Source organism: Rhinatrema bivittatum, chromosome 3 (genome assembly GCF_901001135.1).
Source record: "Rhinatrema bivittatum chromosome 3, aRhiBiv1.1, whole genome shotgun sequence".
In the NCBI taxonomy this organism is placed as follows: domain Eukaryota; kingdom Metazoa; phylum Chordata; class Amphibia; order Gymnophiona; family Rhinatrematidae; genus Rhinatrema; species Rhinatrema bivittatum.
The window spans coordinates 253107632-253134240 of record NC_042617.1 but is presented as its reverse complement, the minus strand read 5'-3'; the positions used below and the strand labels follow the sequence as shown (position 1 = coordinate 253134240).

Here is a 26609-nt window from a genome sequence, read left to right as displayed (position 1 = left end):
CTTCTGGCACACCCACACAACTCCTGTGTCACTAATGATCCTCAAGAGACACTGCGGACCTGCTATTAGTAATTTGAACACTATCATTAAAATCATCAGTGGTACCTGAAGACTGGAGGGTTGCCAATGTAATGACAATTTATAAAAAGGGATCAAGGGGTGATCCAGGAAACTACAGAACAGTGAGTCTAACGTCTGTGCCAAGCAAAATGGTAGAAGCTATCATAAAGAACAAAATTGCTGAATACATAGATAGGCATAGTTTAATGGGACAAATCCACCATGGATTTAGCCAAGGGAAGTCTTGCCTCTCAAATCTGCTGCATTATTTTGAGGGTATAAATAACATGTGGATAAAGTTGATATAGTGTATCTGGATTTCCAGAAAGCATTTGACAAAGTCCCTCATGAGAGACTTCTTAGGAAAAATCCATGGGATGGGGCAGTGTCCCACTGTGGATTGCGAACTGGCTAAAAGATAAAAAACAGAGAGCAGAGCTAAAATAGTAAATATATTCCCAATGGAGAAAGGTCAATAGTGGCGTGCCCCAGGGATCTGCTCTGGGACCAAATGGGACAACAAGGGCCGGATTTTGAAAGGGTTACCCACATAAGGTACGCGCTTAAGCCTTTTAAAACGCCCCTGCGCGCGCCGAGCCTATTTTGCATAGGCTTCCGGTGCCCACAAAGCCCCGGGGCTTTCTTGGGGGGGCGTGTCGCGATCCACGCATCATCGGGGGGCGTGTTGCGGTCGGTGCGTCATCCGGGGGCGGTGCCGCGGGGTGTGGTTTCGGCCCGGGGGCGTGGCCGTGGCCTCTGGACCAGCCCCTGGACCGGAACATGGCGGGCGGCAGCCGGCCCACGCAAAGTTATACCTGCCTTGAGCAGGCGTAACTTGTGCGACAGAGGTAGGGGGGTTTAGATAGGGCCAGGGGGGTGGGTTAGGTAGGGGAAGGGAGGGGGAGGCGAAAGGAAAGTTCCCTCCAAGGCCGCTCCGATTTCGGAGCGGCCTCGGAGGGAACGGGCAGCGCGCGCAGGGCTCGGCGCGTGCAAGTTGCACAAATGTGCACCCCCTTGCGCGCACCGACCCCGGATTTTATTGGCGCCTGGTGCGCAAACAAAAGTACGCTCGTGCGTTGTGTTTTAAAATGTACCCCCAAGTGAAGTGATCAAATTTGCTGTTGACACAGTTATTCAAAGTTGTTAAATCACAAGAGAATTGTGAGAAATTGCAAGAGGACCTTGCAAAACAGAAACTGGGAATACAAATGACAAATGAAATTGAAAGCGGACAAGTGCAAAGTGATGCACATAAGGAAGAATAACCCAAAATTATAGCTACACAATGCAAGATTCCATATTAGGAGTCACCATTCAGGAAAAGAATCTGGGGGTCATCGTTGATAATACGTTGAAATCTTCTGCTCAGTGTGCAGCAGCTGCCAAGAATGCAAATAGAATACTAGGGATTATTAGGAAAGGAATGGAGAATAAAACAGAGAATATCATAATTCCTCTGTATCACTCCATGGTGCGACCTCATGTTTAATATTGTGTATAGTTCTATTCACCACATCTCAAAAAAAATATAGCAGAATTAGAAAAGGCACAGAGAAGGGCAACCAAAATGATAAAGGGGATGGATCAACTCCCCTATGAGGAAAGGCTAAAGAAGTTAGGATTCTTCAGCTTGCAGAAGAGATGGCTGAGGGGCGGATATGATAGAGGTCTATAAAATAATGAATGGAATGGAACGAGTAAATGTTAATCAGTTGTTTACTCTTTCAAAAAGTACAAAGACCAGGGGACACAATGAAGTTGCTGGGTGATATATCTAAAAGTAATAGGACATATTTTTCTATGCAACAAATAATTAAGCTCTGGAATTCATTGCCATTAGTGTAGCTGTGTTTAAAAAAAGGTTTGGACAGGTTTCTGAAGGAAAAGTCCATAAACAATTACTGAGGAGGATTTGGGGAAATCCACTGCTTATCCCTGGGATAAGAAGCATGGAATCTATCTATACCTTGGGTTCCTGCCAGGTACTTGTGACCTGTCTTGGCCACTGTTGAAAACAGGATACTGAGTTTAATGGACCTTTGGTCTGACCCAGTATGGCAAGTCTTAATACACCTTAAAAGGCACCTCCCATGAAGGGGGAAGGGGTGGGGAGGTGGAGGAATCGCTCATGTATTAGAAAGGAAGAGAAGGGTATGCTGGGAAGATTTTCAGGGGGATGGTGAGCAGAGGGAGGGGTCCAGAATGCTGCGCAGAGGGTGAGAAAGGGAGGGAGGCTCTTAGGAGTAGTGGACAGAGGGTGAGGAGAGGGGTATGTGGAGCCAGGGAGATGCTGGGAAGCAAGTGGAAGAAGAAGGCAGTTCAGGGTGGCTGAAGGGAATAGTGGGCAGAGGGTGTACATTTCCATTCCTAATTTGTGGCCCCTTATTCTGTATTTGGTGACGGTCTCGGTATTCTGCATATATAACAGAGGTGAGGGACTCTGTGTAGGGGTCTGTAGCACTATAGTAGTCCAGCTGGAAGGGGGAAGTTCTGAAAAAAAAGAGGTGTATTAATGTTCTAGTGCCCGGTGTAATATTTGCAGGTCTGATATGATACATTTAACATTCTAACATCAATGTATCACTACGTAAAAAAAAGTGCTGCTCGTTGTATAGTCGGGGATCTCTGCTCTCATACAATCTTACACGATACCAACTAACTCCCCCAATTGCACAAATATTTAAGACGCTACTAATTGACCGTCATAATAGGCTTCATTGTACAATAAAGGTTCACTTCATTGCTCTGCCTTATTTATAATCATAGGTCAATATCAGTTGTAACTTGTTATTTTTTTGTGATTTTTTTCTTGCTGAATGTCCCATCACCATTTAAAAATTCTTATTGATCCTATCAATCATAAATCAAAATCTCAGTGAGACTTATCTTGTCATCTTATCTGGAGTGCGAATACTTTGATGCCGCCCATCTTGCTGAGATGAGATGGGCGGCATCAAAGTATTCGCACTCCAGATAAGATGACAAGATAAGTCTCACTGAGATTTTGATTTATGATTGATAGGATCAATAAGAATTTTTAAATGGTGATGGGACATTCAGCAAGAAAAAAATCACAAAAAAATAACAAGTTACAACTGATATTGACCTATGATTATAAATAAGGCAGAGCAATGAAGTGAACCTTTATTGTACAATGAAGCCTATTATGACGGTCAATTAGTAGCGTCTTAAATATTTGTGCAATTGGGGGAGTTAGTTGGATTTGTGTAAGATAGAATGTTAAATGTAACACCTGGCCTTCCCCTGCCCCCTCTCCCTGGGTCCTTAATTTTGGTGGGGTGCCCAGTCACTGTGCATGGAAAAGTTGGCCACCCCATAGAGTGAATTTTCAAAGGAGGTATATGTGTAAAATTAGCATATCTCATAGCAATTTTCATAAGCCCATTTACACTCATAAAACCTTTTGAGAATTCTGCCTTATGAAATGAATTTTCAAAGGAGTTTTGTGTGTAAAAGTATCAATTGAAAAAGTCCATTTATATGCATAAAACAGTTTTACACATGAAAACCTTTTCGAAATTACCTCCAGTGTGTATGTCTTATTGTACAGTCCATGCACCATTTTAGTAGCCCTCTATGAACTGCCTATATCTTGTCAATGTCCTTTTGTAGATATGATCTCCAGAACTAAATGCAGTGGAAAATTTCACAAATGGGTTTAGAAAAAAAAAATGGAACCACCAAAAGCAAAAAGAAAACCAAAAAATACCTAATCCAACCAAAGTGAAGTTGACTTACAAAAATGGTTAAGGGAACGAGCAGATTTAAAGAAGTAACAAATGCAACAGCTCACTTTTTGTAAGTGAGGTGTAATGTACGACTAGTGAAATGGTCATTGGATGACATGTAAATAGTATTACAATGTCACAAGTACCTTCGTTACCTGAAATTGTGCAAATATTATGATCTAGGGTCATGATCCTACTTATTCACAAGTTTTTGCTTTTGTCAGAGTTGATCAGATCATGATTGTAGACTGTGATAATAGGACGGAGGTAGGTTTTGCTGAGGTTGTTTTAATTGTTTACTTTTTTTTCAGATGAATTGCATTAGATGTTATTGTACTGTAGTACATCACTCTGGGTAGGCTGATGTTTGATGGAATGGTATATAAATAATAATTATTATTATTATCTATATCTTTGAAAATCAATGAAAAAATACCAACACCTCAATCCCCCAATAATATTTCAGATTCTAATGTTTCCCCTAATTTTCACACATTTTATTAAGATTCATGATTGTGATCCAATAAACCTCAGTTGTTAGAAGATTCACAGATCAAAGGCAGGTTCAGAGTTGTGATTTTTCAGTTGAACAGTTACTCATAATTGTTACTTTTTTTTCCCTAGTTAGGTGACAAAACACATTTTTCTCTAGAGATAACTAAGCAATATATACCAAACATTTTCCTCCACAAACACAGAATGGGAAAAACTCTTAGAGGTCAATATTCATAGCCGTCTAGCTGGATAACTCACAAGTTATCCATCTATATGGCAAGTTTTGAATATTCCCTTTGCTTATCCAGCTAAGATTTAGCTGAATAAAAAAGGGGTGAGTTGGGGACATTCCAGGGTGAGGAATGAATAACTTATCCAACAAATCCAATATTCAGCTAACTCAAGAAAGCGCTGGGCCTGGGTCATGGTTGCTGCGTACCGTGATCCAGGCTTAAAAATTGTTAAGTTAAAAAGTTATCAGGAGGGTAGAAGGAAGGCAAGCCCAAGGATGGCTTCCTTCTACCCTCCTGAGCAGGTAAAAGGAGCAGGGAGCGGGCAGGGGGTAGGGACAGGCCGGCACTGGACCACTTCTTTTTTAATGTATTTAAATCGTTTTAGAGGGGTTTAGGGAGATAGGGATGCTCGGCCCGGGAGGACCACTTGCCATAGCTTAGTGGGGTTAGACTGTCATTTGGACTGCTAGGCCCACAAACTTTTTTTTTTTTTTAGTGCTACTTCGCCACTTAAGCAGCTGTATTCTTTTGAATCTAGCCAGTTAAGGATAAAGTTATCGAACCACAAGAGGCCAGTTAACTTAAAGCCTAACCAGCATTGTTCAAAAGATAGCTGGTTAGGCTAAAGTTAGCCGAATAATGGGGCTATTCAGATATTGTTAATATTGCCCTCACAGTAAATCCACCCCAAAATAGGGGGAAACTCTTAGTACATCTGGCCCTAACTGTCTTTTTACTACAAAAAAAAATCTTTTGTGCAACCTTGTTCTTAAGAAGGAAGTACATTCAAAGACAGCTTTTTATTTAAAAAAAAATACATATTTACTCTATCAAACAATGTATAACATTATGGCTCCAATTCTGTGTCATATTCTAAGAATGTATAGTGGGCCTGTTTCACCAAGACATTTTTCCCATTCTACTTCTAATGGGAAAACAACCTTGATGAATCATCCCCTATATGTTTTAACTAACTTGAATAATTTGGATAAAAGTACTTCTTTAAAATACTTAGTAAAAGAAATTCCCAAAAAGAAAACCAGAAATGCTTACTTGGCTCAGATTTTTTCTTTGAAACAGTCTTCTTCTTAGCAGCTGCCTCTTGCTTTGGTTCATCCACATTAGTGACAGCTTCTGCTTTCTTCATAGGCACAGAATTTGCTACCGGTGCGCTACTTGACAGTGTGCTGACTGGTGAGACAGCAATGATGGGAACCTCTTTGGCAACCACCTCCAACACAGGTGGAGGCTTTGAGACGAGGATTTGGGACAATGGAGCGGAGAGACCAGGAGCCGGTTCAGCCTTGGCAACTTTTTTTTCCTTCTTTTTCTTGTCTTTAGGGGATGGGGCTGTCTTCTCCGGAGCTGGTGTGGAAATTGCTACAATAGGGATTTCAGAAACAAGTGGTTCAGGAAGCAAGGCAACTTCAGGCTCGATTTCCTTCGAAGTGTCAATCACGTCTTGAGCTAGTTCCTGTTCTGGTATTTTGCCATTAGGTTTTTCCTCTTTTTTCTTGGCCTTTCCTTTCTTCTCAACAGGTTTCTCTTTCTTTTTCTTATCAACTCTTTGGTGCTGGGTCTTCTCTAGCTCTTTCCGTTGCTTTGCCAGGGCTTCTTCATAAGACGTCTCCTTCATTGAGAAAGTAGACACCAAGACAATGCCAATGGCCGAGATGACCATGAAGCCACCAAAGACCATAACGCCCACTGTCTGAGGATCATACAAATCCATCGTTGCTTACTTTTCTCTACCTGCAAAATAGATTTAATTATGCCAAATTATATTACCAAAAAGTAATATCTTTTTTACAGTTCAGAAAAAGATGGTTAGTGTTTCATCAGTTAATACAACTGAATTGTGTACTTATATAACAGAAAAAGATAAATGGTTCACATCATACACATGCACGCCCTGCATAGGAAAACTGCTGAGAAAAATGTTACTATATTTTACTAGCTACAATAAGAGAAATGAGAAAAGAATAGGACAAACAATGCTCTACTGCCTCTAAATCGATTGTAGCTTGTTAGTAAAACAATACATTGGACATAGCAATTTAAAAATAAAAGCAGATAAAGTCTAGTATGGAAATATAAAATACTGTAGCATCTTTAATGCCAAAATGAATGTGTTATTGTTCTACACATTCTAGTGTGGCCCTGTTTACTTTCACCAGCCTTCTTCCAGGTTATGCTTAATCTGTTCCACTTATTAGTAGAACAGCAGTACTCACTGTCTTTCAAGTAGCCCATCCCTACCAGCAGTTATAGAGTTAAAGTCCTGCTGACTATATACATTTCAAATTCATGCTAAACCCCTTCCAGTCTATTTCATTTGCTAAGCAACATTACTATGTCCATCTGACAAATTCTCTTGCATTCAAAATCTCACCTCTTTTTGACACATTCAATTCCCTCCTCAAATAGCCTTTGCATCTCCGTACCTTCCCCCCCCCCCCACCTCACTCTCTGCCCAGACTATGACGGACTACTTCCATGATATGGTTCACAAAATTAGTCTTGTGTTCTCAACAAGGTATCCTCTACCTCCCCTCTCCCATGACATTCCTCTGGCCCCTGGCCCCTGCCACCCTTTCTTCCTTTTCTGAAATCACAGTAGAGAAAACTGCCCATCTTCTCTTCTCCAAACTACAATTTGTTCCTCTGACCACCTTCCCACCCAGCTCAATTCTATTTCCCCAGTAATCATCACGTCCATCTGTCACATCCTTAGTCTATCACGTTCTGCTGCAACTGTTCCCACTCCTTCAAACATACTGTGATCCCACCACTCCTCAAAAGCCCTCACTGGTTTCTACCTGGCCTGCTAACTATCATCCCATCTCCTTCCTCCCTTTTGCTTTCAAACTACCTGAATGTGTTGTTCACTTCAACTGTCTTGACTTTCTTTCATCTCAAGCTATTCTCGATCTACTTCAGTCTGGTTTTGGCTCTCTACATTCCATAGAAAATAGCCCTATCCAAAGTCTCCATTGATCTGTTTATACCAAAAACTAAAGGTCTTTACTCAATCCTTATCTTCTTTGACATGTCTGCAGCACTTGACACTGTTTATCATCACCACCAACTCCTTGATACTCTGTCTTCACTTGGATTTCAGGACTCTGTCCTGACCTGGTTCTCCTCTTATCTCTCCCATAGTCTGGTGGATCCTTCTCTACTGCAATTGGTGTGTCTCAGTGTTCTGTCGTGGGCCCTCTTCTCTGCTCTCTCTACACTAATTCTCTTGAGGGTTAGATCTTTTCTCATGGCTTTCAGTACAAAACTTTATGCTAATTATTCCCAGATTTACCTCTCTATACCAAAACTTTCAACAGGAATCCAGTCCCAAATCTCAGCCTGCTCATCTCACATTCCTGCCTGGGTGTCCCAACACCATGTTAAAATCAACATGGCCAAGATAAAACCCATGTCCCCTCTCCCCTTTCTCTATTTTTGTGGATAATACTGTCATCCTCCCAGTCTCTTCAGCTTGTTAGAGTCATCTTCAACGCCTCTTACTCCTTCTCTACAAATGTGTTGTCTCTCTCTATATCACCATAATCTATCTCTTCCTTTCTGAACACACTACTAGAACCCTTATCCATTCTCTCATCACCTCCCAATTAGACTATTGTCACATATTCCTCACAGGTCTCCACGCGAACCAACCCTCTCCACTACAATCTATCCAAAATTCAGCTGTTCAACTTTTCTTTTGACAGTTATTACACCCACATAACCTCGTCTTCAAGTCACTAGATTGGCTTTCTGTTTCCGCATACAGTTCAAGCTTCTCTTACTCACCTACAACTATCGTCTCTCTGCATCTCCTCACTACCTCTACACACCCCATCTCATGAGCTCCACTCATCAAGCAAGTTACTCCTATATATGCTCTTTCCTCTTCCTCCAACTCCCGACTCTGTGCTTTCCACCTGGCTACACCACGCACTTGGAATAGACCTCCTGAGTTGGTCCATCATGCTCCATCTCTTGCCATATTCAAATCCAGTTTAAAAACCCACCTTTTTGAGATTGCTTTTAAAGCTTAATCCCTGATTATCCCATTTACAGCAATATTGATTTTTTATTATTTTCTTAACCAGTCTCTTTCACCTATAGGTTTGTCTTGATTAGATTGTAAGCTCTATTAAAAAGGGACTGTCTCTTATGTTTTTGTACAGCATATGTCAAGTAGTGTTATAGAAGGGATAAGTAGTAGTAGTAGTAGTAGTAGTAGCAGCAGTAGCAGTAGCAGTAGTAGATATCTAGGGCCTTGATTATACAATTTTAAAAGCAAGAGTCAAAATATTATGGGGCGGATTTTCAGAGCCCTGCTCGCGTAAATCCGCCCAAAACCGGGCGGATTTACGCGAGCAGGGCCCTGCGCGCCGGGAAGCCTATTTTACATAGGCCTCCCGGCGCGCGCAGAGCCCCGGGACTCGCGTAAGTCCCGGGGTTCTCGGAGGGGGGCGTGTCGGGGGCGTGTCGGGGGGCGGGCCCGGTCGTCGCGGCGTTCCGGGGGCGTGTCGGCAGCGTTTTGGGGGCGGGTACGGGGGCGTGGCTACGGCCCGGGGGGCGTGGCCGCGCCCTCCGTACCCACCCCCAGGTCGCGGCCCGGCGCGCAGCAGGCCCGCTGGCACGCGGGGATTTACGTCTCCCTCCGGGAGGCGTAAATCCCCCGACAAAGGTAAGGGGGGGGTGTAGACAGGGCCGGGTGGGTGGGTTAGGTAGGGGAAGGGAGGGTAAGGTGAGGGGAGGGCAAAGGAAAGTTCCCTCCGAGGCCGCTCCGATTTCCGAGCGGCCTTGAAGGGAACGGGGGGAGGCAGCGCGGCTCGGCGCGCGCAGGCTATACAAAATCGATAGCCTTGCGCGCGCCGATCCATGATTTTAGTGGATACGCGCGGCTCCGCGCGTATCTACTAAAATCCAGCGTACTTTTGCTTGAGTCTGATGCGCAAGCAAAAGTAGGCTGATCGCGCTTCTTTTAAAATCTACCCCTAAATATTTAAAAAATGTATATTTCACTTTTAGCAGAACAACTGTGCTAAGAAGATTGCACTAAAACACTCATAATAAATTAAACAATTGAACATTAGTATAATTAATCATACCAGACAATTAGATCAGGATGTAATATTTGCTGCAAAGTATACTAAAAGCAGAATGATATAAATGTGCATTAAATCTCTTTCTAAACAAAGTGCAATCCTCCATCAGTCTCAACTTGGCTGGGAGTCTATTCCTAAGGGTTGGTCCTATCAATGAGAAAGCTCTCTTACGAGTCTCCTGAAGGTGCTCATCCCTGACACAAGTAACCGATAATAAGGTCTGCTCAGCTAGTGCAAAGTAAAAGGTGGCTTAGGGAACGTTAGGGTGTTGGCTAAATATTAAGGACAATTCCCTAGTAAACACTTAAATACGTTTACTATTAAATTACTGGCAACTACTGACACCCAATGTAATTCTTGCAATAATGGGGAAATATAATCCTTAATGGAGTACCCTGTAACAAGCTGGACCGTAGCATTTAATAGCAGCTGTAAAGCTCTGAGTTGTCATTGGGGGAGAGTCACATATAGAGAGCTCCAGTAGTCCATTACTGATAACGCGAACTTTTATATTAGTGTTTCAAAAATCTACCTTAGATAATATGGGCCAAGATTCAACCGGTAGATAGCCAGATAAGTCACTTATGGGCTATCTTTTAGCTGGAGAACTTTGTGGGTGGGCAGTGGGCATATCGGGGCAGTGCTACTTAGATGGATAAAACTTATCAGTGGATAGCCATGCCGCTAAATATCCACGTAACTTAACGTAAGAACATAAGAAATTGCCAAACTGGGTCAGACCAAGGGTCCATCAAGCTTAGCATTCTGTTTCCAACAGTGGCCAATCCAAGTCACAAGTACTTGGCAAGTTATATCCAGCTAAGTTACTTAGTGTTGCACGCCCCGTTCGCGCCCGGGCCTGCTCACCTCGCTAGCTCCTCTGCAGGTCACGGGTCGGCCTCCCCAGTGGCGGTGGTCGCCGGGCCATCCACTGAGCACTAGACCTCACGCCGGAGTTCGGCGTCCTCAGTGGCATTGGCCATGCCCCTACGCGCGCACCACCCAGCCTCTTGTAGGACCAGTGGTGGGTCCTAGCTCTGCGGCGCGCCCTGATTGATGGAACGATATAAGGAAGTCCCTGCCTGCACTTCCTTGCCTTGGCAATAAGGTCGGCACTGTAAGTATACTAGTTTGCCTCCGCGTTCACAGTATTGTTCCAGCCTTGTTCCAGTCTTGTTCCAGCATCCTACTGTTCCAGCAGCCTACTGTTCCAGCCTTGTCCAGCGTCTGTCTGTTCCAGCGTCCGTCTGTCCTGTCTCCCCAGGTAGTACCCTCAGACTGTCTCTCTGGTACTGACCTTGGCCTGTTCCTTGACCATTCTGCTCGCTGCCTGGATCCTGACCTATGCCTGCTTTGTGACCTCGTCTGACCTCTGGAACCTGACCCTTGCTTCGATGACTACTCCTCGGACTGACCCTCGGATTCTGACCCCAGCTGCCATTGACCATGTCTCCTGATTCTGGCTTTGTCCCTTGCCTTGTCATTGCCTACGCTGTACTGGCCTTCCTTGGTTCTCCAGATCTACAGCCTAGTGACCGAACACGCTCCCTTGCTGCTCATGGGCACGCCTCTCTACTACCTCTCCAGGAGACCCTGCGAGGCCCACCTAAGTCCAGGAGGCCCGGGTCCCTACGGGCTCCACCCGGGGGGACCATGGGCTTCCAGTGGTGAAGCTCATCCTAGCCTCCATCTCCTCCAGTGCTCCGCCCCCTGGGGGCAGGTGCTTCCTGGTCCCTACCAGGGAGCCATTCTACACTGCTCCAGGACAAGGGTCCACCTCCAAACGCAACACTTAGCTGTTTAGGCTTTCAGTATCTACCCCTCTGTTTTAGATGCTGTAGCAGCCTCAAATTTAAAAAGCCTATTTTAAACACAGACTTAATCTGAAGCTTCAGCATCAACTGGAGATCCAATACTATATCCAGATCACTAATAGTTTCAGAAAAAGGAACACTGCACAACTTACCATATGAATTTATTAAGCTCTGCCCAGGAAATAAAAATTCACATCTAGAAGCTTAGAGATAATGATGCCTAAACAATAAACCTCTCATCCTTCACATATAGGGTAACAAACAAAAAGCTGAAACAAACAGAAAAGAAAACCACCAACCATCAAAAGAGACAAAAATTCCCCATTTTACCCAGAACAGAAAAATGTTTTTAGCTGGGTTCTATGGATACCAGTTATGCTCAAAATGGAACGCTTCCTATGAAGAATTCCCCAGCTTGGTGTCCTTCCATGGAAAAAATCTTGCTGCATGCCCTAACTAAACTGTAGAGTGCTATTTACAGTGGTCCCAACAGGGCATTAAAAATGGTGAAAAACCATCAGGTGTTTGGCAGCTCTTTGAATATAGAGGACTACTGTAATGGAGGTCTTTAGATGAAACACATAAAAAACCTTGAAATGAATTTGCAGCATATTTAGACTGCAGGGCACAAGTACAATATACACTACACAATGGATTCCTTTGAGTAACCCAGCTATCACATTCTAGAAAAACTACATTTGGAAAAAAGTCTTCAAAATAAAACTCAAGAAAGGGCAGCACACTACTAGAATCTAGACCGAAGAAGTAAAGGCAAGTTTGTGGTTTATAAGTTGATTCTGTCAAGAAAGGAAAACACTGCAACACTCAAGATATTCCAAAAATCAGAAAAATAATTTTTACCTACAGAGCTTCTGTAATGTACAGATTGAGAAGTTGGTCAAATATAACTCCCAAATTATGAGTTTCCTCTGTCTTCTGCACTTGGATTTCACAAATCAACAGAATTGTATGCAAGAGTTCTGGAAGGCCATTCTCCCTGCCAACCACAAGAACCTTTGTCATTGATCAGGGTTTTAGCCAGTTGGTTGACATCCAATCAAAGATCATCCCTCTACAAGCCATGATATGGCAAGGCAAGAGCCAGTTCTGTGCAAAGGGAATGTTACATCCAGTAGTAAGAGGAGACCTGCTAATTTAATGATATGATACATAATAACTATAATAGCCATTGGTTCCCACGGTTGCAGGATTATATGTGGCACAATATGAAATTCAACATATATACCCTTCCAAATTTTTTGAATATGTCATGATTTGGAAGCGATATATAGATGATTTGTTTTTTCTGTGGAAAGGGGATGAAACCTCTTTGTTGGATTTTCAAACATACATGAATCAATGTGATGTTCATTTACAGTTCACTTTTGTTAGAGACACCACCTCTGTGGCTTTTCTGGATATGAAGGTGATCAAGGGTGATACTAATATTAAAACTACGGTGTTTAGAAAACCTACAGATAGGAACATACTGCTTCATGCTACGAGTTTTCACCCTACCTAGGAAGCTTAAAGAAAATATACCGTGTGGGCAGTTCTTGAGATACAGAAGACTGTGTTCTTCTGTGAAAGAATACACGGCTAAGGCCCAAGAACTCACTGATAGATTTGTAGAACACGGTTACAATAAGCGACTCATCAAGAAGGCGTTTAAGCGTGGTCTTTATGCAAACTGAGACAATCTTTTGAGAGTTCAGCACAGAGAGAAAGTTTCAAGAATAGTTTGCACACTTCCGTATTCATCTAAAACTACAGCTATAAAGCAAAGCAAAGCATATTGAAACATTGGGCAGTAATATCATCTTTACCCGGTTTCACTGAGCAACCTATTTTTGTCACCAAGAAGGGCAAAAATTTAAGAGAGAGAGATTAAAAAGAAGAGAGATTTCAACAGCCTGTATTCAGCCTCGTGGCCAGTTTCAATGTGGCCACTGTTCAATCTGTTCTAATGTGTTACAAATTCAACAGTATCAGTTTAAATCTCATGCGTATCCATATGTATTATCAGGACATTTCACTTGTTCATCCAAATGGGTTGTTTATGCCATAGTGTGTCCTTGCACATTAGTATATATTAGTCTTACTAATAGAAATATAAGACAAAGAATAGTGGAACACAAGAGTTGTGTACGTACTAGAAAAGAGTCAGCTCCATTAGTAAGTCACTGGTTACAGAAGTCACATAGCATTGATGATATAAAATTTTTTGTAGTTAAACAGTGTCAGAATCCTGAAGGAGATACACGTCTCCTAACTCAATGGGAACAGCAATGCATTTTTGATTGGCAAACCTTGATGCCCTATGGTTTAAATGCAGAGATAGAGTGGATTGCTTTTTTTTTGAAGTTTAATATAGCACCGCTGTTATTTATATCAATGTTTCAGCATTGATTTATTATATTTGGTTGTGGTTGTTGCATGAATATGTATGGAAGTTTCAGTGAATGATCGGTGATGTGTGTTTCGTATGATCCACGTAGTTATGAGAATGAGTTGGTAGTTGTTAGATGTATTAGAGCGGGTATATCTTTTGTGTGTGGTTGGATGATTGTCATTTATAGTGTGTTACACGGTTGCTATGGGTTGCTATCGGAATATAGTGAGTGGGAATCTCTATCAATTATTGTGTTTTGGCAGGCGTGTTATCAGCGTATGATGATGTCACGTCATCACGTCCCATTGTGGGGGACGTTGAGGCATGTGGTTCACCATGTTAGGGCAGTGACCCTTGTAAGCTGCCTTAAAAAAAGCTCAGGGGGAGATGTTACTCACCACGGTGAATTTATGGCGCAGTTGGATGTCTTTTGAATCAGTTGAAGATGAAGGGGTTTGGAAACGTCCGTCTCTTGTAAGACATGCTTTTTGGACAATTAAAGAAACGGTAAGTGATTGGATTTGTGCAGGTTTGAGGCACAGCTTGTGTGTTTTTTCCAATTTAATGAGGCCCGGTATTTAGTACGTGTGTTTGGCATAATTTAGGTTTACACCGATTGTGATATCTGCTGCGTTTTGAAGAATTTGGTCTTTGGAAGAAAAGGGAGAAAGTTGAAGATAGTTTGGAAATTGGTGGACAGCCTGGGAAAAAGCTGAATAACAGATGATTTGAGGTAAAAAGGTTATTAAGCATTTATGGTGGTTAATGTGTCCTAAGTATTTGTTTTTAGGTGTATCTAAAATTTAGGGTTGTTTTCTCAGTGGTTGCAGTCCCCCTGAGGAAGCAAACGTATGTGAAACAAGGGCCGCTTGTTGGGGGTCAGACCACAGTGAATAACTTAACAGCAAAGTGAAGAACGGTCATTTCAAAGAAAAGAGATTCATACAAGGAAGTCAGCCAAACAAAGAGCTATTGAGAACAGGCAATGGCGATGCTCAGTATTGTACAATCATGTTTTATGTTTCTGTGAAGTATAAAGTAGATATGGGCGAAAGCCGGGTATAGACTGTAAGTGGGTATATCCACAGGGAAGTCATTGTATAAAATATTGTACTCAAACATGATACACATCACTGTATAGACCTTTGGGGTCTCATGGCTGACTACCATTTTGTATTTGATGGATGAATGAGTGAGTGTGTGGGTTTATATTTTAGGACACATTCCTAAATTGTCTTTGAAACTTGTGATAATAAAGTTGTATGCTTTCCTCTTACAATTAGTGTGGTTATACATATATAGAGAAAGTGGTTCTTTTTCACCCATTGTGTATACCTGATATGCATAATAATTTATGACACAAAGTGATTTTTTTTTTTTTATTTACTGGTCATGGTAAATCACTGTATACCACAGCAATGCCGTCTCAACATATCCTGATAATTTTTAAGCTACTGCTGACCATGTCTTCTAATGAATTCTTTAAGGAGACTAACATATAATGAAACAAAATAGGACTCGCCCTGAGAGATTCCATGAAAGAGGCTCACTGGTGATAATGAACAACTAGTGTATGTCACTGCCAAGTGTGCCCTATCTGTAAACACTAACCCTCTGGTCAACAATGTCTCAAGGTCAGTGGAATCAAAAGCTGCTGCTATACGCATATTAGCTTGGAAAAAATTGCCCCTGTTCATCAACCTAATAAATAATCCATTAAGCAGATTAGCACCATCTCCATGCTATAGCATGACCTAATTTCTGACTGGATAATGTTTCAATGAAAAAAAAAATCACTAAGAAATATCAAAATGTAAATTTGCTAGTTTAAGAAACCAAAGTACAGGCTGCAGCCTCAATTTAGACTGCTAGATCACTAAAACTTTTGCACAGCTCTTTATGGTTCTGAAGAGGGGGGGGGGATAGGGGAAGCTAGCATTCCCTCCCCACAGGAGTCTCTCCTCCCCAACCAGCTCACCTGCAGTGCTTTTTTCCTTCTCCCTCACCACAACTAGAATCCAGGACCAGGGCTGCAAGACACCCATCCCCACCAGCAACGACATCGGAGGCAGCTCAACAGCCCTTTAAAAAGGCCATGCCAGAGGCCAGGTGGCCCAACATTCACTGGACAGGCTAAGAATAGGTGATAACTGGAGCTAGTGTCCCTTCCCCCATGTAGGGCTCCCCCAATGGCCTCACCCACAGCATTTTCTCCTCCATCACTGTGGCTGGAATCCAGATCTGTGGTTGTAAGACTCCACCCCCCCTGGCAACACTGAAGGCAGCCCAACGCCTCTCCTGACCATGGGCCATGCCCCTTTGTACGCCCTTTCATACATACCTGACGCAGGACAGTAAGGGCTTGCCACATAGCTGAGCATAAACTCTCCTTTCCTCCCAAAATCTATCATTTGATCCTCCCACCCCCAAATCAAGCCATCAATCTATCTAGAGCGGGATCCAAGATGGTGTCAATGGAAGACGTACTTTAGGGCACCCAGGGGCCTTTGTGGCCTGACCACCCTCACCCTTGCATCCATCCGGCAACCCAAGTGAAGTGGCCCACTTAGGCTTGCAAGGTTGAACTGAGCTGGGTCCCGGAGATAACCGAGCCGAGCATCACTCCAATAGAGGGGCATAAGACCCTGAGGGCTCCTCCCGGAGCTGGACGACCTTCTGGGCCCGTTGGCGCTGGGCCCAGGGGGACAAATGACCACAGTCCCTACAGGAGGACTGGTTGTGCTCCGGGCCAAGGCATAAATAATAATTATGTCCGTCGATGACAGACATGATCTTCCTGCATTGGCTGAATTCAAACCCTGGGGGTCTTGGTTCCATGCTGGGCACTGGAAGTGTGAAAAACTCAAGATTTCTCCACAAAATGAAAGACGAGAGCGAAACAGGGAAAAACTCTATGTGCAGCCTGCAGCGCAGAAGGAACAGACTCAGAACAAGATGGCACCTGAGCCGCTTGGGAAAGGACGTGCAGCCGCACAGAACAAAGCTGGTTGGCAAAAAGTGTGTGTTTTTGTGGCGGGGGAGGCATATGTAGCTTCGCACCTCTTTCCACTTCCCCTACAGTATATAACTGTGAGGCAGCCCAGTGGCTCAAATTATTCTTTTTCAATATACCTGCTGTGCTGCCCTTTTATGTTGCTGTCTGGGGGTAGCGTGGAAGCCATCCAGGGTGGGGGAGCCCAGCCTGACCCAACATTATTATTAGGCACACTGGGAACAGGAAGGAAGCATTATCTCACTCAGCAATAAAGCCCATCCTTTGGCTGCCAGTGCTGACTGCTCCTTTCCATCTGTGCAGTCATCGCCAACATGTTCAAAATTCACTGGCAGCACTTCCTGTAGGCTGATTTCGTGTTGCACAAAATCAGCCCACAGGATGAGCTCCAACAACTTTTGAACCTAACCTCAGTGCCAGCACTGATAGAAAGAAATTAGCAGCAGCGGCGGCCAAAGGACAGGCTCCACTGCTCTTCTTGCTCTCCCACCAGGTCAGGTCCTATGTAGTATAAGGTACAGCTTGAGTGGCTACTTGAGGACTGCTGTGCAGTTTAGAGGGAACACTGACCCGGAAAAGCAGAGAGAGCTGCAGACTGAGTCAGGCTTGACGTTGCAGTGGAAATGTTTGAATAATGGCCTCTGTACACTCCCCCCCCCCCCCATTCTGATGCCTATGGCACTGCCAGAACACCAACTTGCTAAGCAGTGGCCTTGGATAAACTTTGTATCTAGCCAGAAGCTGGCATTGTTCAATTAGTGTCTCCTGACGCACCTCATTATCTCCATGTGAATATGCATAAATGTACCAGCTAAGCTGAAGTCATATCAGGAGCCTATCAATCCCATACCTGTGGGTGGTGGTAACATCCAATCAAGATCAACATTTGTACCCTAGGCATATGCATATATATAAAGTTCTGAGCAGAGAAAGACTTTGGACTTTATAGACTTCAGGAACTTTCTCTCTATTCCATGGCTACCATTTATGTAAACCTTATACCTATGAATTTGGCACTCAAGACTTTGCATGAAGCTCTAATCAGCTTCGAGACTGGGTTCAAAGCTTGGCCCAGCCCAGCTCCACTAATTGTGAGGTATTTGCCAAGCCTTTTTCACCTGTCCCTGCCGCCACAGTTTACAGAGAAGTCTGTAAGCCTTCCAGGTGCTGCCCTTAGACTGTGGAGTTAATCTGTTCTTTCTTGCCAAAGGACAGACTGAGGTGTTAATCTGTTGTTTCTTGCCAGAGGACCAGCTGGACGGCTGCCCTCTGCCCTGAGATAGGATCCCAAATTCTCTAGGAGTGCAATCCGACTGCTGCTAAGGGCAAGATAAACTGTCTTAATTCCTATTTCAGCATGGGGTAGTAAAATTGAGCATCCGTTCTCCTAACCGGACCAACTGGCACATTTCCTTTTTTTACTTTTTAGTTCCTCCAACTTAATATTGCTAGGATATTAAATCAGAGGGTGCACAGAAAAGGAATACTTTCTGCTTTTCTGTGCACTTTTCCTGGTTGCTTATAAATTAACACCTGCCCTTGGGCAGGCGTTAATTTATGAGCGTAAAATGTGCGGATTGGCCGCACATTTTACTTTCAGTATCCCGGGTGACTAACTTATAGCCTCATCAACATGCATTTGCATGTGATGAGCCCTATTACTTTTCAGGGGGTTTGGCTGCGCATTTTCGAGGTGCTAAAGTCCTTACAGTATAAGGGGTAATAGACGCCCTTAGAAAACACGTGGCCAAACCCGTGTTAAATAGTGCACACGGCTGAGCACACTTTACACAATCGGCCTGAAAGTGTGTTTGACAAGTGCAAGTGGAGTCAGATGCAGAGGTGTTTGCATTACCTTTATAATAACAGTGCTTTGCTCTGTTAAGCCAAAAACGTAAAAACAAAACTATATCTGCCGAATAAATCACTGCATGCTTATACTACTGCAATAAAACCAATCATCTGCATCAAAAGGTCTAAGTTTCTGCTCCCTTTTCATAAGTTTGGACCACAAATTCTGTTTTAATATCAGATAATTTATCTTTGTAGCCTATCCTACACATCTCCCTCATTATACCTGTAAAGCTACTCCTCGATTATCATAAAGCAGTTAAGAATGGGGGGGCATATAGATCAAGTGAATGGCAGGTCAGTAAATAAAAAAATTTCCCTGTGATTCTTGTCATCAATAAACGAACATCACCTAGATATTCTAGTGATAACTGAGATGTGGCTAGATGTAGTGGGATTCCCCTGATTTCATGAACCATGCCCAACAGGCTTCTCCTCAGAACATCAACCCAGGCCAGGTAGATGCGGCGGAGGGGTTATAGTCCTGTACTGAGAATCAGTTAAACAATGCCAAGTCCACATCACACAGACAGCTGACTCAGACTGTCTGTTGGAGCAGCTAGGCTAGGAGAATCCTGTAGGGATGCTCCTGATTTACAGAGACCCATGCGACAACTCAATCTCAGTAACTGAACTCCTCAAGCTAATCACTGAGATCTCCTTGAGTTTCCATAAAATGGTAATTATGGATGATTAATTTATCCTACATATAGAAAATCCTGACCCTGTTACTGCAGATTTTCTCACTACTATGCCAGCACTAGGATTTATACAAGCAATCACATTCACTACTGACAACAAGGGTCATGTACTAGACCTAGCGTTCCTCTCAGGAGTCAGACACATCTGTATACCTAGCTATTGATATCAAGATAATACCACTATCACGATCAGATCATCCTCTAAGTTCTCCTTTACCAATAATTTAAAACAAATGGTCGCAACAATAATCTGGAAGGAGATCCAAGACAAAAAAAAACCAAAACACCTAACCATTGAGAACCTGGCACTAGAATACACATCTGTAGATAACAGTTCAGCTTTAGTAACAGAGCAGGTAGATATCTGAAATGTCAACTTAGCAACTGCCTTGGGCAAAGTCGTACCGTTAAAACAAGTCCAATGTCCTACATGCAAAATTATCATAGAGCTACAAAGCTTCAAACATCCAGGACACAAACTAGAAAGGAATTGGCACAAATCACAACTTACGAACAAGTTAAAATGTAGATCCCACATGGCAACGTAACACTAGGCCATAACAGCAGCCATAGAAATGGTCAACAAAAAAAGGGAGGCGATATTGCCCCTGTATAGATCCCTGGTGAGACCTCACTTAGAATACTGTGTATAATTCTGGAGACTGCACCTTCAAAAGTATATAAACAGGATGGAGTTGGTCCAGAGGGTGGCTACTAAAATGGTCAGTGGTCTTCGTTATAAAGATCTAAACATGTATACCCTAGAGGAAAGGTGAGATAGGGAGATATGATAATGACATTTAAATATCTGAAAGGTTTCCATGCACAGGAGGTGAGTCTTTTTCAATGAAAAGGAGACTCTAGAATGGGTCATGAAATGAGGGTGAAAGGGGGTAGGATTAATCTTAAGGAGTATTTCTTTATAGAGAGGATGGTAGAGGTGTGGAACAGCCTCCCAGTGGAGGTGTTGGAGAACAAAATAGTATCTGAATTCAAGAAAGCTTGGGATAATTACAGGGGAACTCTAAGTGATGAGAATCATAATGCTAAATTAATTTGACAGATGAGCAGACTGGCTTGGCCATACAGTTTTTTTCTGCTTTCACATTTTTATGTTTCTAAAGACAATTATTTTCTTAATCCATTAAGCAGGCTGTAAACTCAAGCAAGCAGCTATTTGAGAAAATAAACAACCTGCTGCAACCCTCACCACCACAGAATCAAGTAGTCCAATCAACACTAGCCTGCAAAGACTTTGCCTCCTACTTCAACGTCAAAATTAAGGGACTTTGCCAGACCCTTCAGAAAAACCTGCCGAGCTCCCCCTGCCTAACCAAGAAAGCACAAACATATCCCTCCTCCCCAGCCCAGATATGTGGGACTCTGTAACAGAAGAAGGCCTTGAAAAGATTTTAGGGAAACTGCAGTCGACAACCTATGCCTTAGGCCCCGAGCCCAAACGCTAAAATTATTAAAAATGGCAAGCAGAAGCCTCACAGAATGGGCAACCAAAATTATTAAATCCTCCCTCTCAGACGGCCTGATGACATCAACAATAAAGTTGACCATGGTGAATCCTCTACTGAAAAAGACCAAACTTGGCAGAATAAGCTGGAAAATTGGTATAACAGACTAAATGCAACCACTAGAATGTTTGGTTGGAAGAGAGAAACTAGTTAGATCCCAGCTATTTCAACTTCAGATCCTGCTATGGGACAGAGAGAGCACTCATATACCTACCAGATGATCTCTACAGGATCTTTCACAGGGGCCTTGCCTCAGTACTGATACTATTAGACTTCTTAGAAGTATTTGACACAGTTGATTATTATGATATCACACAGTTAGAAGAAACAGGTATTAGCAATGTAATATTAGCCTGGTCAAATTCTACCTCTCAGACAGGCAGCAATCCATTCAGGTCACTGCATCCTCCTCTCTACCATGGACCTTCACCAGTCCATGATGGGGTATCTCAAAGATCCATTCTGTCACCCATTCTTTTCAATATTTATCTCAAACTGCTAGATCAGCTGATGCAGTTTCCAAACCTAAGATTCTTTTCTACGCAGACTATGTTCAGATTTTCATTTCCTACCCACAGAACCAAAGCTACCAACAGCTATGAGAAAATTAGCTCCATCTCTAACAACCATCCAGGTGTGAGCAAAAAACTCTACTCAGGTAGAGAGTCCATCAAGCTAGGTTGAATGAAAATTGTACAAATCTATCTTTGGTTGAGTTTCTTCACTACAAAGGACATCAGATCTTCACAGGAGTGCACTATTCTGTTCCTACGTCTCACTCTGAATGTCAAAGTGGCCCCTAACCCCTACACTAATACCTAAACCTTACCTCGTGTAACTAGGTGGGCCTCCTATTATGAGGGCCTTATAGCTAGTCTCTCTCTCTCTTCTAGTGGTTGAAGGTAGGAATTACAACAATTGTGGCACTTACTGCAAAGTGTAAAAAGTTATTGCACTCTGTGGTAATAGCTGTGCTAAAATAGCTTATTTATTGCAAAGTGCGCTATTACCATAAAACACACCCCTCTTCCTAACACATGTGATAGTTTGATGAATCTAGCCCCTTAACTGGCTAACTCAATTCCTCCTAGTTACAGCCCTAGAACACCCCTAACTTACTGCGTGATTCACTAAGGCTTTTCTCCCATTCTGTGTCTATGGGAAAATACTTTGATGAATCAGACCCTTAGCAGGATAAGTGCCCAAATATTCATTTGGTCGGTAAATGCTTTTGAATATGGATCTCTCAAATGTTCAAAGGGAACAGCACAGACTACCTGAAGAAAATCTTCCTCTCTACACACCTACCAGAGCTCTAAAGTCATCCCAAGGATACTCCATAGTGACTCCTTCACCAAACAGATAAAGTGCTCTGACCCCCAGCACAGCACCTTCTCAGGAACAGCTTCCTCCCTGTGGAACTCACTACCAGAAATACTACATCAAAATGAGAACTACCTCCTTTTCAGAAACCAGCTGAATAATTGGCTTTTTTTTTTTTTTACTTTATTTTTGTTAAATATTTTAACTATATCCAATAAAAAAAGTTTGATTAGAAAACAAATCAAAGATCATAATAAAGAAAAAAAAGTAAATTACAACTCACTACATATAATCTAGAATGTGTAGACCACAACAAAGGGGAGCAATTAATTATATATTTAGTTTCACCTAAACTAACATAAAATTTGCATGGGAATTTTAAGTAAAATTGTATATCTTTGCTGGGTATCCCTGGACACAGCAGAAAATATAGTGACCTTATGGCCAAGAAAAGACCCTGGATAAGGGGCAGGATAAAAGAGAGAGAAAGAAGACCCAGGATAGAGAAAGAGAGAAGACCAGATAATAAGAAAATGGATATAAAGAAATGACTCAGGATTATGGAGAGAAAGGGAGACCTGGAATAGGGGAAGAGATCTGGGGATGGGGAACCTGGGCCAAGAGAAATAGCATTAGATAGGGGAGAGGGAACCAGGTATTAGACAGAGAGGGAGAGCGTGAAAAGGAGAGAGAGAGTTGACCTTGGATCTGGGGTGGGAGAATAGTGGAAGACAATGAATGAGAAAGGGAATGAGGAATGGGAGAGAGTAGAAGAAAGAGAAAGGGAGAAAAGGAGATCAAGGAAAGAGCAGAAAGACTGCAGAGAAAATATTAAAATATTCATTCTGAAGGAAAGAGACAAAGAAGGAGGAAAGAAGACACCAGAGAGGAAAGGAAATAAAAAAGAAACAGAAGACCAATGACTGAGAAAAAAAAAAGACAATGAGCTAGAAAAACAAACAAAGACACTAAAGGTTGGAAACTTATTGCCTGAGAGAATATTAATAAATAGGACCAGAGGAAGCGCTGAGCAGATTAGGCGGCCACTGGGGCGACAGTGACAGCAGCGATGACATGGTCTCTTTTACTATACTGCCAGCCCAGTTGAGGAAACAGTAACCCTTGTCCGCACAGGTTGGAAGAAAAACATGTCATCACTTACATCATAATCAGGAGGAATAGCAGCGGTCTGGGAAAGAAGCAGGCTGCAGCGTCAGCCCCAAGGAGCAGTGCAACCTGCACCATGAGAGGAAGCTGGAGGCCAGAGTAGGGCCGGCCCTGCGGCCTGAAGGTGCAAGGCAGCAGGAAGGCGCAGGAGGCCAGACTACGGTTGGCCCCTGTCCTCACTGCCTAAAAGTAGCAGCGCAGTCTGAAGAAGCAGTCAGCCCCTGCCCCCACAGCCTAAAGGAACTACGTGGCAAAAAAAAACAGAAGGCCACAGTAGGGTACCCCTAAGCTAGCCCGAAGAAGGAGTTGTCAGGTAGGTGAGGTGATTGAAGGAGGAGGAGGAGGCTGCTGCCCTGGCTTGTGCTTCCAAGTTTCAAAGGGGAGAAAAAAGTGATTGAGTGAGAGAGGGAGTGTGTGTGTGTCTTAAAAGAAGTAGCATGCATGTGTGTGTGTGTGAACATGTACTGGAGTGAGAGAGCAGGTTTGCCATGTGAGCATGTTTGTATGAATAAGCAGGAGTATGTGTGTGAGCAAGAGAACAGGGGTGTGTCTAAGCATGTGTGTGTGAGAGAGAACAGAGTGTGTGTGTGTGTAAGAGCAGGCGTTTGCGAATGAGCGAGCAGGTGTATTTATGTGAGCATGTAAGCATTTGTGTTAACGAGAGCAGAGGAGTGTAGATGAGAGAGGAGAAAGTTCAAGAGCAACACCCCTCCTCCTCCTGCTATTTTAATTATTACGAGTTATTTGATGTGTCTGCTGTTTTGTAATATTTTATAGTATTTGACAATTTTTATGAATTTTTAATGATTAGACATTATTCTAATCATCACTTGTTTTAAAATATTTTTATTTGTATGGCTTTGCTACCATTGATGTTTTATATTTCATGGTTTTATGAATGATATGTTTCTGTTTTTCCCATTGTTGCACAATATACAGAGTCTGGCTTGTTGGAGTCTCCGGTTTGTATTTGGTGAAGATCTGTGGTATCTATGTGTGACTGACATGAGGTATTCTATTAGCATGTAGTTTCTGTGTTGGGGTCTTTAGCAGCTTGGCTAGGTGTATTGGTGTTTTAAGTCCTGGTGTAATATTTGTAGTGTTCTTTTTTCACAGATAGGGTTGTTTCTGTTTGACTGCTGACAGACAGTGCTGTTTTAGTATGGGAGGTTTATTTTATTGTAATTTTGTTTATTCATAGCTTTCTGAGGGTTTATTGCATTATAAAACCCCTATTGTCACATAGGTTCCAAATGTCTTTTTTGCAGAGTTTTGGTTTGGCACCACATCAGTGCATATAAATATAATATACATGTTGTAAGTCAGTGGTCCCCAACCCTGTCCTGGAGGCCCACCAGCCAGTCGGGTTTTCAGGATATGCACAATGAATATGCATGAGAGAAAATTTGCATGCACTGCCTCCATAACATGCAAATTTTCTCTCATGCATATTCATTGTGCATATCCTGAAAACCCAACAGGCTGGTGGGCTCCCAGGACAGGGTTGTGGACCACTGTTGTAAGTGATATTTTTACCTCAGAAGACTACCTCGAATATAAATGCATAATTTTTAATTGTATGTGGGGAGGGCATGACTTGGTGGGGGGGGAAGGAAGGGGGTGCAAGGCTGTAAAGTTTGCCTAGGGTGCCAAATACCCTTGTACTGGCCCTGTAATAACTCATCAGTTTGAATATCCTGTGTTGCAGTTCAAATGGAAATGTTTCCCAGTTAGAATTTTTATGTTGGGAATAGCTGGATTTTGTTGGCTAATTTTGACTTATTCTGGTATACAATTAATTCTCTTGTGTGCAGGACACACTCACCATATGGAGGCTTTTGCATTAGGCTCAAAAATATTTTGTGGTAGCAAAACTTAAAGAATGTGTTTTAGGTATATTTTGAGAGTAGATTAGTGCAATTTTCCATGGTGACAGTCCACCAGACTTCCCCCCAACCACCAAAGTAAACTGCTCTCTAAATACTAGCACTACAGGGAACCAGAATCATCCACCAGAATTCTGATAATTTTACCCTCCTTCCCACTGGCAGAAGGAGAGTGGCACATCTTACCTGTATGAGACGCCTTTGCCAGCTTCAATTCGATATTCAAATATGTGGGGCCTTGTAATCTCACGGGACCTGTTGGTTCCGTAAATTCAGAAGCCAGACTGAAGCTGGCAGAACGAGGCCCACTCAGGTAAAAAGTGCTACTCTCCCCCTGCCGATGGAAGGGAAGGGGAAGAATGAGATTTGTGCAAAATTTGGTTTGGTGTGCCAGGAAGACTGAGCAAACTGGAAAGTGCGCCATGAAATAAAAAAGGATGAGAAGCACTGCAGTACTGTATCATTGAAAAGATTTAAATGGTGCCACTTTATTGCACTTCAGTAGCAGGTTCATTGTTCCCTGTCACCTGGTTACAGGACACACTGATCACCCTGTCCTGCACAGTCTCATTTTTATCTTTAGCGGCAAATCTGAGAGCTATTTCAGAGCTGAAAACACAAAATAATAGTAAACGTTTTCTGAAACTATCAAGATGTTCCAGTATGGCTTGACCTTTTTCAACTGTTTAAACTGAAAAAAAAAACAAAACAAAACAAAAACCCAGGGGGCCATTATGTCCAATCTGTTTTTTTTTTTGTTTGTTTGTTTTGTTTTAATTGCCTAACAAGTAAATTACTACATGGTAATCCAGAGGACGGCAAAACACGCAAAACAAAATTAAATTCCCTCTCCAAGCCACACTATCCTCTTCAATCTCCTTTTCCTCCAAAAACTTGTCCACAACACCATTGTTCATTCCCCTCTGTTCTCATCAATATTAGTAAAGTAGCACAAGAATACAACTAAGAGCTAAACCAATATGACTCTTAGATGCAAGCATGGCCGACTGAAGCCAGAGGCATATTCATAGACACCCTGCATTGGCAACGCTTTATTTTTTCATTATTTTGGCAGGGAAGACCATGGGGAGACTTAGTTTAAACTTGCCAGAAATGATTCTATCAACCAAGCTGGAAAAACAGATTATTATGACTAGTATCTGGAACAAAAGTCTAACAATTTCTCACCTGTTCCAGTACTATTGAAGAAGATTCAGGAGTCACAATTCTCTGCCATTAATTCAGACACCATTTTCTCTAATAATTTGTATTAACTACTTAGTTT

General features: G+C 42.6%; 1 protein-coding gene across 4 annotated transcripts in view; it reads right to left on the bottom strand.

The window, feature by feature from the left end:
- The window catches only part of RRBP1 (ribosome binding protein 1), a 263651-nt gene that overhangs the window by 219305 nt on the left and 17737 nt on the right, over positions 1-26609 (bottom strand). For all 4 annotated transcript variants that reach the window (XM_029594481.1, XM_029594479.1, XM_029594480.1 and 1 more), the window contains exon 2: positions 5591-6289. In XM_029594481.1, the coding sequence (XP_029450341.1) occupies positions 5591-6269 (679 nt within the window). In that variant the 5' untranslated portion in view covers positions 6270-6289. The remainder of the gene's footprint in view (positions 1-5590; positions 6290-26609) is intronic.